The following is a 14075-nucleotide window of genomic DNA, read 5'->3' as shown; positions in this document are numbered from 1 at the left end:
ATTCTTCAGATATTTTTGACAGTTATTCTTAGATAATAAGCCAATGTTTTTACTATGGGGTGAATAGTAATTACTCTTAAATTATTTACCCAAATAGCTGGCAGAAAAAAAGAAACCTTTTCAGCTCCTCTCAGAGAACCAAAATATTTTTTTTATTACATAGAGGATTTCCTCAAATGGGAGTTTTGCCAGAGTTCATGAAAAGCGTAATGGATAATCATAATTCAATCATGTTTAGGTGACATAAGTACTACTTAATTATAAAATTACAAATACCCTGAGCCACAAACTTACATGCAACTAATAGACCTTTCACCGAACATATCTCCCATTTTTTCTTTATTTAAAGAAATCTTGTTTGTTTTGTCCTATCAGCCTAGTGTAGTGAAAGAAGTTGTCACTCCAGCTGGATGATATAAATTAGAACCAGTTCATATACATTAAGACTGGAATAGCAACTTCTGAGAGTTATCAATTCCTTGCATAGCAGTAATGAAACTTGACAAAATGTCATCTTTTTCTTCTTTTGTAGTCCTCGTTGTCATTGCCAGCTCCTACCTGTGTTCCTCCGTAAGCATTTTGCTTGAATCAATCTCTGGTATAGAAGTCAGGACGTTATCATCACAACAATGTCCATGAATGTTAAATTTTCAGAAATACCAGTTTGTTGCTCCATTCTTCTTCTGGAACAATGTCGTCTTCAACAGCAACTGACATACCACAGACCCCTTTGTGAAACAAGTTAACACAGTCTGTTGTGTTACAGAATGGCAGGCACTAGCAAACATACGCATAGCAGCTGTAACAGTGTGTTATATTCAGGTCCAGAGGCTGCAGATGACTCGTGCAGTTTTGAGGAAGGAACACATCATTTACATTCCTCAGAATGTATGTTTTCCTTGGGATGTACAGAGCATAGGCCAATAATAAGTCCAAATTCCCTCCTGCTACTCCATCTTAGCATCTAAATGCCTGAAAAAGTAGCAAAGATTCTGACCTCTACAGGGTTTGCTGTTTTACTCATCAGTACAAATTCATGTTTTTATATTTTGGATACACCTGGGAATTAATAGTGGAGGCAACTTTTAACTTCCATCACTATTTGCACACAACATTGATGTCACCCTTTCTTTACCTTTTTTACCTCTATGAAATTTTTCTCCCTTAATGGAATATGATTTTGCAGGAAGGAGATTATAAAGAACATCAGTTTCATCAGCACTGAAAATGTATCTGGGCTCATAGCCTTGTAACAATCATTACAATGTAATGTTCTTCCAAAAGTTTATACTTTCTATGACTTGAGCCTCTGTTTCTCCACCTAGACTTAGAAACAATAGATCACGATTTTTTAAATTTTATTTATTTATTTTTTTTTTTAAAAAAAAAAAAAAGAATGATTCAACCAGCCTATTGATACACTGAAATTTTCAATTTTCATCTGCAGAGCGATTTCACAAATTTTCTCCTTAGTATGTTTCTGCTTATAGGAATGCTTCCATTTCTCAGTCCTTTAACTGACACTACTGAATGTATATGTACAAATGTTCCTCCTTTCTGGATCCATAGGAATCTATAATTCAGCATTTAAGAAAGCTTCCTTATTTTTGAATATGACACACAATGTAGACGGCGCTAAATCTTATTTCTATTCCATGTCGGAAATGTGTGTCAAGATTGTCATCGATGTCATGGATGACCAGCAGCTTTCTATGTTTGGAGGTCATAACTCCACAAAAGTAAAACTGATAATTTCGGTACTTCAGTACACAAAGAACTACACTTTTCATACTTTGTAGTTCATAGACTCAATGACTGACATCACATCAAGTGATGCAAGTCACATAGAAATATATTTCCAACTCATTGGCCAATATAGCTGCAAGGGAAATTGAGTTATTGACTAAGATCTGCGTAAATGTCAACCAATTGAATAGATTACCATTCACTGTGTCACACGATAAACATGTGGCCTGTTTGAAATAAAATGTAAAGAAATCAGAAACTCACTTTAACATGTAAGGCATTACACAAGAACTGTACTTCAATTTGCAAAATATTTAATGTTTATTCCATAAAATCAGGGTTCATTAAGTGAGGAGAGATAACACTGTTCTTGCGGGAGTTTCACCAGACCGATGGAAATATTTGTTAAAAGTGGGATTTCCTTAAAAGCAATTTTGTTAATGTAGGATTTTACTGTATATGATTATTTGTTGCTATTATTTTCCCCATCAGAAGTTAGGTAAACTTAAGCCCACTAGCCAATAGATTTTAAGTTTAATTGAGTGTAATTCAACTGGATGCAGCCTATCTCAAAAATCAACAGTTTTAACCCAACCAGTGGTGGTGGTGAATGAACTTTTGACAGTTGTTATATTGTGGGGTGAAGTACATGCCAATTAGATACACAGTGAATAAGAACTATGGTTTTGAAATGTGCCTGCGTACTCATACACTACAATTACACAGAAGCTATTACAGAAGTCACGATTTCTACCTCATCTGAATATAACAATCCAAGTCATTGACAAGTAGCTGTCATAAAAACGTGTAACAATACTCCATCATCCTCACTTATTGAAGTAACTCCCTTCTTTCCTAAAGGTGCAATGTTTAATATGATTGAACAGTTTTATACAGCAGCAATCTAACATTAACTAGCATTTGAAACATGACAGTGGCAGGGGAAGGTGGAACCTAACCAGGATAATACCCCAACAGATTTTCTTTGGAGTAGACAGATACATCCACCTAAAGAAGTCTACATTGGACACTTCCATGTACTAAAAGACATAACCCAGAAGGAAAATTTTGATAATCTTGATGCATGTTCTCAGTTATGTTTTTGCCTTTGTCAAGTACAGTAGAATCAAATACAAACAGAAAATTAACTTTCTCTTCTCTCTCTCTCTCTCTCTCTCTCTCTCTCTCTCTCTCTCTCTCTCTCACCATCTCACGATGTTCAATACAAAAATATACCTAGCAAAGTGCTCAGTTCACATGGCAACAAATAATCTCAATTCAGACATCACTGGGACAAGACTTGACAATAGTCCCACCTACACGTACTAGCCAGTGTTTGGAACTGCACTGACTTAAGAGGGAAACGATATTTGCATAATCTTAACAGAGAAAATCTATCTTAATTACACACATAAGCACCCACTAGCAAAACATCCTTGTTTCTGAATAATGGAGTCAAGATGTTTATCCAATATACTGATTGGCACCAACATATGAACTGAATTTAATTTACTGGAATGTTTTGATAGAAGTCATATCAAGTGCTTTTTCCGCAATGGCTCATTGCACTGAATGAATATGTATCTAAAATAGAAAGTTCCGCAAGGGTTCTGTACGAGTATTTCAACAATAAAGATAAATTATTACAACTCTTTCTTCTTTAGTGGAGATCTGCAATTTCAATATTACAGGTGCTACTACATAATAAAAGCTGCAACCACCACCACAAAATCAAACCCATCAGTTAATGATTTAAATTATTTTAACATTATACTTACTTCCAACACTATATATTTAAAATAAAAAGGAGTGGAAGAATAAATTTAAGATTATGCAACACTGAGAACAAGAAATTTCAATCACTATTCTTGAGTAACAGAAATGAGCTTTTTTATTTCATATTTATGTAGGAAAGAAACTGATCACAATAATGTCACTTCTGACGTTCAGCAAATAAGCCCAAAGCTTACTGAAACACTGAGACTAATCAGCCACAATAAAAAGGAACATCAATTCAGAATCCTAAAAAATATTCTTTCGGGTGAATAAAAATATTCAGCTTCATGTTTACGGAACATTTCACTTGAATACAACAAAAAATCATCCAACTTAATTCAACATGCTGACACAATGACAGTTCAATACAGAGACTGAAAAAATCAGTATCATATACAGCAAACGAATTGTCTACTATAAGAACAATTCTTTGATAGCAGCTGTCTCTTTTAAAGAATCAGTTTAAATTTGAAGTGTGCTGCACCACAGATAATTTCATTTCCTTTGTAGCACAAGAGATCTGCTACACACAAACCACACAACATAAGTTTAGCACTTTCACTGCAGGGCAAGATTAGGACTGTAGGGTTATTAAACACCTAGAGCACAGACCTGGAGGAAGTCTAAAGTAGATGCTTCTGAAAACTTACTAACTTATGAAACAGCTAATATGTGAATAGTTCCAAACACTACAGTTTGTCAGAGTTCTTGAATGGAAATCATCATTTATTCCAGGGTTTCACTTAACACTTCAACTTGAGTATATCTTTTAATTAACTGAAATCACTTGAACAACACTTTTATTCAAGACTGCATTGTAGTTCATTATTTCTTCAGTCTCTAGAGAGATTTTCAACACTGCTGTATGTATAATCACACAGTAACTACAAAAATGATAAAAAATTAAAAAGAAACTTCAGTTCATACCAACACCAAAGACACAGTTGTAAAGTAAGAATCTTACTCAAAGTGGCAAAATTTTTCTGATGTGGCCATTTTATGTACAGTACATCATCTTTTACACATCATCATGATATTGCTCACATGAGCAAGTTTTACTTAAGAATCTAACAGAATAATTGCTCATATTTAACAAAGGAAAAAACAATACACTCCCTGCAATTTTGCCTGAAAATATCAGTTCTTTTCCTGGTTATCTTAATGCAAGAAAGCACACCAAAACCAAAGTTCATGAGTAAAGGAGGCATCTTAACTGTTTTTTCCTCAACATCATTAACATCTCTATAATTCTATGCATTAATTGTCAATATCTTGATTTTCTCTCAAGCTAGTTGCATACACATTAATTCAGGTGAATAGTACTTTGCTCAAAATTACATCTGAGTGGCATACAGCTCTGCAGACAAACCTCACTGGCCATTCCTTCATTTCCAATATGCTGTTTTCATTTTCAGTAAGTTTCCTAAAATTGTTATCCCATTTTCAAATCATTACAGCACCCACATTTCATTAGTTTTCACTGCCTTCTTTCTCTGCAATTATCAATTTATAATGCCATAAGCTCGGTATTTTACTCGGCAACCATAATGATAGCAAACCACGTAAGATATACTGAACTTTACTCTTGACACGTCATTATTTCCAAACTTTTTCAATATTTGGCTCAGCAATCTAACAACAATTAAAAATCTCAAATACGATAATACTTTGTTTCATACAAGTTTATCTTACTAATTGATTCTTATTACATATGGTAAAATAATCTTTTTTCACAATAAACGAACCCGGATCACTTGTGTAAGTATTTCTCGATTCTTGTTCAAATACACAATATTACATCTTCCATAATGAAAATACTCTAAACATTTCCTTCAACAAGCATTTTATAAGTTCAAGCACAGCACGTCCTTCAACTTTCACACACATCCCACTTAATACAAAGCAAGAAGATGAAAAATGCATCCATAATGTACTACTGTATTAATGTAACGTAAAACATAATACAGAGTGAAAGCCGTAAATATTCCACATTTAATGTGCACAAGTAATTCCACAACCTTAAAGTCACGGTTTCATGTTCCTTACTGACATTTTGTGTAATGCAGTCCACTTCCAATTCCATGATGAATTTGTATCAGTATTTTTGTTTCCTGCTCATGTAACATTTGCACTTGAAATACTTGGAATGCTCTTGTTTTACATTTCACTGAAAAGCTTTGCCACACTGGTGCTTGACAAATTGGCACTACTGATATTTCAGAGATTTTAATTACACCATCCACTTCCTCATTGCAGATTAACTGGGCAGCTGTCAGAGTGCAATTTTTTTTTTACTTTTATGGTAATGTAACGTCACAGGCTCAGTGTTTACTATATGTAGATTGTGACAAACGACAAAAATACTGCATTTCTTGTATCACAGCATAAGCTGGTTACAATTACACCATCAGTAATGATAGTAGTAATTATAATAATAATCACAATAATAACAATAACAACAGAATTATTATTTTTTTCTAAATGGTCCCAGCATGCTGTTTAATAATTCAGTGTCTTTGTAATAGCTGAATACTTTTTTTAATACAACTGAATGTTTTCTGTCCAAAAAACCATGACTTATTAGGAAAAAAGCTTGAAAACTGCTACACCAAAACTGATAAACTCTGCAACATATCAAACTTCCAAGAGCACTCTGTACAAGAACGATATGCAAGTAAATATTTCTGAATGAAATTACTGCACAAAACGTTCAGTCAGATGTACTTGAGGGCTTTTCTTCCTTTCGTCCATCAGCTGGCAGTTTTTGATCTCCCTGACTGTGCCCCAGCCCAGCACTGGATTTAGGTTTACCATTACCACCACTACCACCTGTGTTACTGTTCTCACATACTTTGCCCTCAGAATCACTACTTGATTTCCCATCACTGTTTTCCACTGCAAGACCTGAAACCAAAGTAGCTGTTATAAAAACATGAATGTCTAACTATCAGTTCAATACTTAATAGGATAAGCACATCAAAGTTTTTCAATAAATAAAAGAGAGAAAACCATTTACACATCTGAAACAGTACCCATACTTTTTATAATTTGTATTAGTATATCTCTAAACATATACCACAATTGCAAGTTGCAACACGATCTACATTTTGGAAATGGCATTTGGTGATATACTTAGTACAACAATATAAAATTGACATCTAAATGGTGAAGGATCGCAAATGAAACAGTATAAAGAAAGTAATATTCTTATAGTGGGAAAGTTATGATTATATGGAACATACTGGATGAAACATTAAGGTTTTAAAACTCAAATTGCATTTTGCAAATTTATTTGAAAATGGCATACTGTGCTACAAAACTTGTAAACAAAAATATGGGTTTTTAAACTCCCTCCATTTTCTGAAATGTGGGACACTGCCAAGTGACAATACTACAGAAAGTAGTTTCAAACAGCAAAGGGAACATGGTGCCTTTATTCCAGAACAATAACTATAAAATATTTCGGTTAGGAGACATTCCATAGCTGTTACGTAATTAAAAAAATAAAATAAAACAAAAATTAAAAATGCATTTCAACCATCAGCTATTTTTATTTGAACCTTAACATCTACCGGTTTCAGCCGTGAACCACCTTCATGGGATATAAGGCAAAGGCAGATCAGGTGAAAATAAAAATCAGTTACTTTTCTGGTGAATACAAAATCCAGAATGTCATAACAGGTGTAAGAAAAAAACACAACATGTTCGATAAAAGTCTGAGAGAGATATACTCAACATAACAACAGTTAATGTAATGACGTAAAAAAAGATATATTCTTGTACATCATTATGTTAACTATTCTTACGATTAGCACGCCTCTATTGGATTTTTAGGGAATTTGGTGTTCTTTTCTACACCTATTATGAAGTTTTGGATTTGCTATCAGCCAGAAAAGAGAAGATTTATATATTCACCTAATCTGTCTTTGGCTTATATCCTGTGGAAATGATCCACAACAAAAACTGACAGATATTAAGGTTCAGATAAAAGCAACTGATGCCCAAAATGTGTGTGTTTTTTTAAATAACTGTCCACAATGTGTGAAATTAACATCAACTACCAAATACTTGGTATCGAAGTTCAATAATATGTACCTTTCAGCCAACATTATATGACTTCATTTCTTCTTGCTAAAACATAACAAAATTTCATACGAAACTGAAGAAAATTAGCTCACATTTTAAAAGAATATACATTTAATGCAAATATAAGATAAACAATATTGTAACTGACTTTCAATAAGAGCAACATGTGCATAAAATATTTGAACTACAATCTACGAGAAACCATTACCAACATAATGAGCTTTCACTTTACTTAATTATTTCCAAAAACTGTAATAAGTTGCAAGCTCTAAAGCACATTTAGAAAATTGTTGAAAATTTTATGTTTTAAACTCCGATATGAAAGAACTGGTTTGAACTGTCACTTAAGTATTTGCTATCATGATTATTCAGGAAACTATGGGAAGAAAGGTTAAATCTCAATAACCCATTAACATAAAAGTCACTGGAAAGAGTACACAAGGTCATTTGGGAAAAAAAGACTAGAAAGGACATCAAACATGGAGTTTTTGAAGGACAGTTCTAGAATTAATCTGTATCAGTTTAGAGGAAACACGGAGATCATAAAATGGTTAGCTGACAGGTATCTGAATCCCATCTCACCCCTACTGAATTTAAGTCCAGTGTATGAACCAGTATCACCTCGCTCAGTACGAAACAGAAACAAAGCAGACATTATGCTATAAATTATCAACAATATTCAAAATAACATCATTAATACTATTTGCAGAAACAGTAGAGATGTTCAGCTCAATCAAGTGTGCAACTGTGTGGCATAGCAGATTGATTCTTGCATCTGTTACGTTTTTCTGCTCCCATAAATAACAATTTTTTTTGTTTCTATCTAATTTCTAATAAATTTATCTGTTAACCTGTAGTACCAATCTGAATAACCTCAAGTTCCTATTTAGATATAATGTCAAATTTATTATTCAGGTTATCATTACAGGTGTACTGATTCCATTTGTGAAATTAGTTTTCATTGGTGCACTCGTAATTAAAAGTTACTGTTAACTGAACTTAGCACAAATATTTGCTACAGGCAAAAGCCTGTGAGCTAATCAGCATAATTCCATAAAGTGACCCATATCATTTAGAAGTTTAGCATTCCCACTTTACAGGAAACTATTTTACATTACCTAGAACTGATTATCTTCTGCAATAATTATACTTGAAATTCATAAGTAAGCCCATGTTTTATTGCAGGTTTCATCAGAACGATTGTTAAGATTCTGAACTTTGACATTATGCCTTACTTTTTCTATACAGTATGACCAACAGCACAATAATTAATGATTTCACGAAATTTGCTATAATTTGCATAATGGCGGTGATTCACATAAAGAAGGAATTCACATTTTAGAGTTAAAATAGTCCCCACCTATTTTTCTAAATTTGTAACCAGCAACATTTTCTGTAATCCAAAATTTTATTGGTTCTTGAAGTTAATAAAGAAACAGTAAATTCAAGCCTAGCCAGTTTTCAACATATTATGCAGTTTTCAAAATAACTGTTTGTTCCTATGCCCATGTATAAGTAGTCAGACATCACCCAAAATTGATAATCCATGGTTTGAGAGCTTAATGAGCAACATCTATGATGGATGCGATCTCGTCATTCACTTGCACCACAATTGTAAGTGAAAGTACATGAACCAACTAATGCGAAACTCAAGAATTTTAATATGTAATTTGTTTGAAGTGATACCTGCAATCTCACTTAACAGACTTTATAAAATTGAATTGTGATGTGACCAACAAGTTCTGTGAACTATAACTGTAAACAGGTTGGGTGCTATTGTTGGACTTAATGAGAATTGTGTTATGGACAAATTTAAGTGAACTATCAGAGTGTAATTGTCTTTAACAGGACTGTGGTAAGTGAGAACTGTGACAGTTTCATATAAATGTGAACTGTTTATTTTGTGCCACAATAGAACAATCAGTGTAGATTCCAGATAAATGCACTAATAATTTTTCGTAGTGTAAAAGCTGGTCACCGCACTGAACTCTTAAAGGAATAAAAATGTGTTTGTTAGTGTTATCTAAAGTATAGTATCATGTACATCAATAAAGGAACACCATCCCATTCTCATTCAGACTTTCAGCTTCAAGAGGATTCAGGTTAGCTCCACAAAGGAGAGACTATGACATCCAAGTCAGTTTCATCAAAACTGGAACAACAACAGTGTTTTCTCTCTCTCTCTCTCTCTCTCTCTCTCTCTCTCTCTCTCTCTCTCTCTCTCAACTATGTGGCCCACATTATACCAAATGATATTTTACATCTTTTTTGTATTGCTCCAGTGATGAAATTTACATGGACTGCATGAAGTTATACTCAGAATTCATTTTTCACTTACCCAAAGTACACAAATAGTTCCACTGTGCACTGTGGTGGATATTTTGCAAATGCACAAGAAATAAAATGTGTGAGATTCACATGTTAGTGAAAAAAATACAAGCTTACTAAGTATTGGACCAGTTTTGTGAATGGATTCAAGATGACCTTGCAGACAGAACTCAACACATCATTCTCAATCGAACAAAAGAGACAGATTTAAAGGTAATTTCTCGAATATCCAAGAGAGTGTGATAGGGCTGTTACTGTTCACAATATATATCAACGATTAAACAGAAAGTGTCAGAAGCTCTTTAACACTGTTTGAAGATGATGTTGTCTGTAAGAAAACACCAACACCAGAAGACTGTATTGGGTTGCAGAATGATTTGCAGGGGATTGATGAATGGTGGAGGCTCTCACTGTTGACTCTAAATGTAAATAATGTAAGATATTGCCCATACATGGGAAAAGAAATGCACTACTGTAAAACTTCACTATCGATGACAAATTGCTGCAAACAGTCTCCCCACCATAAAATATCTAGGAGTAACTATCCATAGTGACCGTAAGTGGGATGATGACACGAAACAAGTAGCTCAAAAAGCAGATGGCAGACTTTAGATTCACAGGAAGAATCTTAATGAAATTTAACTTATCCACAGAGGATATGGCTTACAAGGCACTTGTTCAGCTAATTCTTGAGTATTGTTCAAGAATCTGGGATCCTTACCAGGTGGGATTGATGGGTGGTTTGTTTGGCTCGAGAGCATTACAAAGAAAGGTGGTTAGACAACATATTACTTCTTCCCACATACATCTCGCAAAATTACCACAATGAGAAAATTATAGCTAGTACAGAGGCGCACTGACAATCATTCTTCCCACCCACCATTCGTGAGTGGAACAGGGCAACCAGTGTTACTAGAAGTACATTCCACCACACACTGTATGGTGGCTTGTAAAGTAGTTGTGCAGCTGTAGTAGATAGGCAACTGTGCCATTTAGATCAGGCTGTTTCAACAATGCTCCACTGAACAGGAGTGCTCATTGCAGTGGTTCAAGCCTATGTAGTGGGGGAAAGTGAACTCACTGCCCCTGGCTGCACAAAGCTGTGTTGTTGTTGCTGTTGTGGTCTTCAGTCCTGAGACTGGTTTGATGCAGCTCTCCATGCTACTCTATCCTGTGCAAGCTTCTTCATCTCCCAGTACCTACTGCAACCTACATCCTTCTGAATCTGCTTAGTGTATTCATCTCTTGGTCTCCCTCTACGATTTTTACCCTCCACGCTGCCCTCCAATACTAAATTGGTGATCCCTTGATGCCTCAGAACATGTCCTACCAACCGATCCCTTCTTTTGGTCAAGTTGTACCACAAACTCCTCTTCTCCCCAATCCTATTCAATACTTCCTCATTAGTTATGTGATCTACCCATCTAATCTTCAGCATTCTTCTGTAGCACCACATTTCAAAAGCTTCTATTCTCTTCTTGTCCAAACTATTTATCATCCATGTTTCACTTCCATACATGGCTACACTCCATACAAATACTTTCAGAAATGACTTCCTGACACTTAAATCTATACTCGATGTTAACAAATTTCTCTTCTTCAGAAATGCTTTCCTTGCCATTGCCAGTCTACATTTTATATCCTCTCTACTTCGACCATCATCAGTTATTTTGCTCCCCAAATAGCAAAACTCCTTTACTACTTTAAGTGTCTCATTTCCTAATCTAATACCCTCAGCATCACCCGACTTCATTCCACTATCCTCGTTTTGCTTTTGTTGATGTTCATCTTATATCCTCCCTTCAAGACACCATCCATTCCGTTCAACTGCTCTTCCAAGTCCTTTGCTGTCTCTGACAGAATTACAATGTCATCGGCGAACCTCAAAGTTTTTATTTCTTCTCCATGGATTTTAATACCTACTCTGAATTTTTCCTTTTTTTTTTTGCCTTTACTGCTTGCTCAATATAGAGATTGAATAACATCGGGGAGAGGCTACAACCTTGTCTTACTCCCTTCCCAACCACTGCTTCCCTTTCATGTCCCTCGACTCTTGTAACTGCCATCTGGTTTCTGTACAAATTGTAAATAGCCTTTTGCTCCCTGTATTTTACCCCTGCCACCTTTAGAATTTGAAAGAGAGTATTCCAGTCAACATTGTCAAAAGCTTTCTCTAAGTCTACAAATGCTAGAAACGTAGGTTTGCCTTTCCTTAATCTTTCTTCTAAGATAAGTCGTAAGGTCAGTATTGCCTCACGTGTTCCAGTATTTCTACGGAATCCAAACTGATCTTCCCCGAGGTCGGCTTCTACAAGTTTTCCATTCGTCTGTAAAGAATTCGTGTTAGTACTTTGCAGCTGTGGCTTATTAAACTGATTGTTCAGTAATTTTCACATCTGTCAACACCTGCTTTCTTTGGGATTGGAATTATTATATTCTTCTTGAAGTCTGAGGGTATTTTGCCTGTTTCATACATCTTGCTCACCAGATGGTAGAGTTTTGTCAGGACTGGCTCTCCCAAGGCCGTCAGTAGTTCTAATGGAATGTTGTCTACTCCCGGGGCCTTGTTTCGACTCAGGTCTTTCAGTGCTCTGTCAAACTCTTTACGCAGTGTCATATCTCCCAGTTCATCTTCATCTACAACCCCTTCCATTTCCATAATATTGTCCTCAACTGCATCGCCCTTGTATAGACACTCTATATACTCCTTCCACCTTCCTGCTTTCCCTTCTTTGCTTAGAACTGGGTTTCCATCTGAGCTCTTGATGTTCATACAAGTGGTTCTCTTATCTCCAAAGGTCTCTTTAATTTTCCTGTAGGCAGTATCTATCTTACCCCTAGTGAGATAAGCCTCTACATCCTTACATTTGTCCTCTAGCCATCCCTGCTTAGCCATTTTGCACTTCCTGTCAATCTCATTTTTGAGACATTTGTATTCCTTTTTGCCTGCTTCATTTACTTCATTTTTATATTTTCTCCTGTGATCAATTAAATTCAATATTTCTTCTGTTACCCAAGGATTTCTACTAGCCCTCATCTTTTTACCTACTTGCTTGGTCCTCTGCTGCCTTCACTACTTCATCCCTCAAAGCTACCCATTCTTCTTCTACTGTATTTCTTTCCCCCATTCCTGTCAATTAATCCCTTATGCTCTCCCTGAAACTCTGTACAACCTCTGGTTCTTTCAGTTTATCCAGGTCCCATCTCCTTAAATTCCCACATTTGCAGTTTCTTCAGTTTTAATCTACAAGTCATAACCAATAGATTGTGGTCAGAGTCCACATCTGCCCCTGGAAATGTCTTGCAATTTAAAACCTAGTTCCTAAATCTCTGTCTTACCATTATATAATCTATCTGATACCTTTTAGTATATCCAGGATTCTTCCATGTATACAACCTTCTATCATGATTCTTAAACCAAGTGTTAGCTATGATTAAGTTGTGCTCTGTGCAAAATTCTACCAGGCTGCTTCCTCTTTCATTTCTTAGCCCCAAACCATATTCACCTACTACGTTTCCTTCTCTCCCTTTTCCTACACTCGAATTCCAGTCACCCATGACTATTAAATTTTCGTCTCCCTTCACTATCTGAATAATTTCTTTTATTTCATCATACATTTCTTCAATTTCTTCGTCATCTGCAGAGCTAGTTGGCATATAAACTTGTACTACTGTAGTAGGTGTGGGCTTCGTATCTATCTTGGCCACAATAATGCGTTCACTATGCTGTTTGTAGTAGCTTACCCGCATTCCTAATTTCCTATTCATTATTAAACCTACTCCTGCGTTACCCCTATTTGACTTTGTGTTTATAAACCTGTAGTCACCTGACCAGAAGTCTTGTTCCTCCTGCCACCGAACTTCACTAATTCCCACTATATCGAACTTTAACCTGTCCATTTCCCTTTTTAAATTTTCTAACCTACCTGCCCGATTAAGGGATCTGACAATCCACGCTCCGATCCGTAGAACGCCAGTTTTCTTTCTGCTGATAACGACATCCTCTTGAGTAGTCCCCGCCCGGAGATCCGAATGGGGGACTATTTTACCTCCGGAATATTTTACCCAAGAGGATGCCATCATCATTTAATCATACAGTAAAGCTGCATGCCCTCGAGAAAAATTATGGCCGTAGTTTC

At 35.5% G+C, this 14075-nt stretch overlaps 1 protein-coding gene across 1 annotated transcript in view; it reads right to left on the bottom strand.

The window, feature by feature from the left end:
• Nucleotides 1-3611: 3611 nt before the first annotated feature.
• Nucleotides 3612-14075, bottom strand: part of LOC126184982 (protein PRRC2C-like) — a 237944-nt gene continuing 227480 nt past the window's right edge. Inside the window, exon 39 of the mRNA XM_049927684.1 lies at nucleotides 3612-6426. Within this exon, the coding sequence (XP_049783641.1) occupies nucleotides 6233-6426 (194 nt within the window). The 3' untranslated portion in view covers nucleotides 3612-6232. The remainder of the gene's footprint in view (nucleotides 6427-14075) is intronic.

This window comes from Schistocerca cancellata, chromosome 4, assembly GCF_023864275.1.
Source record: "Schistocerca cancellata isolate TAMUIC-IGC-003103 chromosome 4, iqSchCanc2.1, whole genome shotgun sequence".
In the NCBI taxonomy this organism is placed as follows: Eukaryota; Metazoa; Arthropoda; class Insecta; order Orthoptera; family Acrididae; genus Schistocerca; species Schistocerca cancellata.
Note: the sequence above shows the minus strand (reverse complement) of the source record. Positions and strands in the feature narration are given on the sequence as shown.